This window comes from Brassica oleracea, chromosome C4 (assembly GCF_000695525.1).
Source record: "Brassica oleracea var. oleracea cultivar TO1000 chromosome C4, BOL, whole genome shotgun sequence".
NCBI classification, from domain to species: Eukaryota; Viridiplantae; Streptophyta; class Magnoliopsida; order Brassicales; family Brassicaceae; genus Brassica; species Brassica oleracea.
In genome coordinates, this window is record NC_027751.1 from 9,000,678 (window position 1) to 9,001,871 (window position 1,194).

Sequence of the window (1,194 nt, forward strand, 5' to 3'; positions counted from 1 at the left end):
GAAAGTGACGTCCGTCGGAGTGACCGTCGGAATGTGGCGTGTTTCTTGTAGTGAATATGAACATAATAAATATAAATTAGTTTTTGTTTATATGGTTGATGTATAGATTTTTGATTTTGATACTTTTAATAGTTTTTATCGAACTTAATAATTTTAAAATCTGGTTAAGGTTTATGACGGAACCAATTATTAAATCTAACTTGACTATATAAGTGGTTCATGGTTGAATAACCATAGAGTCGTCTGGTTTTAAAAACACTTCAAATAAGTTTTCTCTCTCCGATATCGGACCGGGGCGTTCATCACCAAACGAGAACCGCTAAAACCCTAACTCGACCGTCATCGCCTCTGAAAATCGCTTCTGTGCAGAGAGAAGATGAGAGTGAAGAGGCAGAAGAAGAACAGGAGAACAGTGAGATTCTTCACCGTCTGTTTCGGTTTCCGACAACCCTTCAAAGTTCTATGTGACGGCACTTTCGTCCACCACCTCGTTTCTAAAGATATCACTCCCGCCGACGCTGCTGTCTCCGAGCTCCCGTCAAGCTCTTCACCACCAGGTGTGTGCTTGCGGAGTTGCAGAAACTGGGTAAAGATTACTCCGAGTCTCTCGAGGCTGCTCAGATGCTTAGCACAGCAACGTAAGCTTTCCGTTTTCTCAACATTCTTACAGTGTTGTCGTTTATAGTGTCCTCAGAGAGAGAGAGAGGTTTGAAGACTGTTATGTTATGAACTCGTTAGTCTTGTATAATTTTGTGTGAGATTAGTTTCTGAGAACTTGGGTTCCATTTGTTGAAAAGTTAGCTTGATTTGGGTCATATTATTGGACTAACAACTCACTAATCATGTTTAACCCAACCTAAATTCTAGAAAGTGTCTAGAAAAATCTCCACCTCCATAAGATAAAAAAAATCTAGATATTTTGGTAGAATTATCTAGATAATTATGATAATATTATCTAGATATTTTAGTAGAATTTTCTAGATTTTGGATTAAAATATGTAAGATATTTTGTACTTTGGAGGCTATAAATGCCTCCACTCTCTTCTCATTTTGTAACACCAAGAAATAATCAAGTTTGTAACAAACATTCAAGTAATAATAAGAGTCCTCTTCTAAGTTATAAAATCTTTCTTCTTCACAAAGCCTCTTTCTCTTCAAACACTTAAACACTTTCTCCATCTTTATAAAGTTTTT

General features: G+C 36.7%; 1 protein-coding gene across 1 annotated transcript in view; it reads left to right on the plus strand.

Annotated features, from left to right (window-relative positions):
- Positions 1-376: 376 nt before the first annotated feature.
- LOC106337300 (rRNA-processing protein UTP23 homolog) overlaps positions 377-1,194 on the plus strand; it is a 5,937-nt gene continuing 5,119 nt past the window's right edge. Inside the window, 2 exon segments of the mRNA XM_013776391.1 lie at positions 377-530; positions 533-638. Of these exon segments, the coding sequence (XP_013631845.1) occupies positions 377-530; positions 533-638 (260 nt within the window).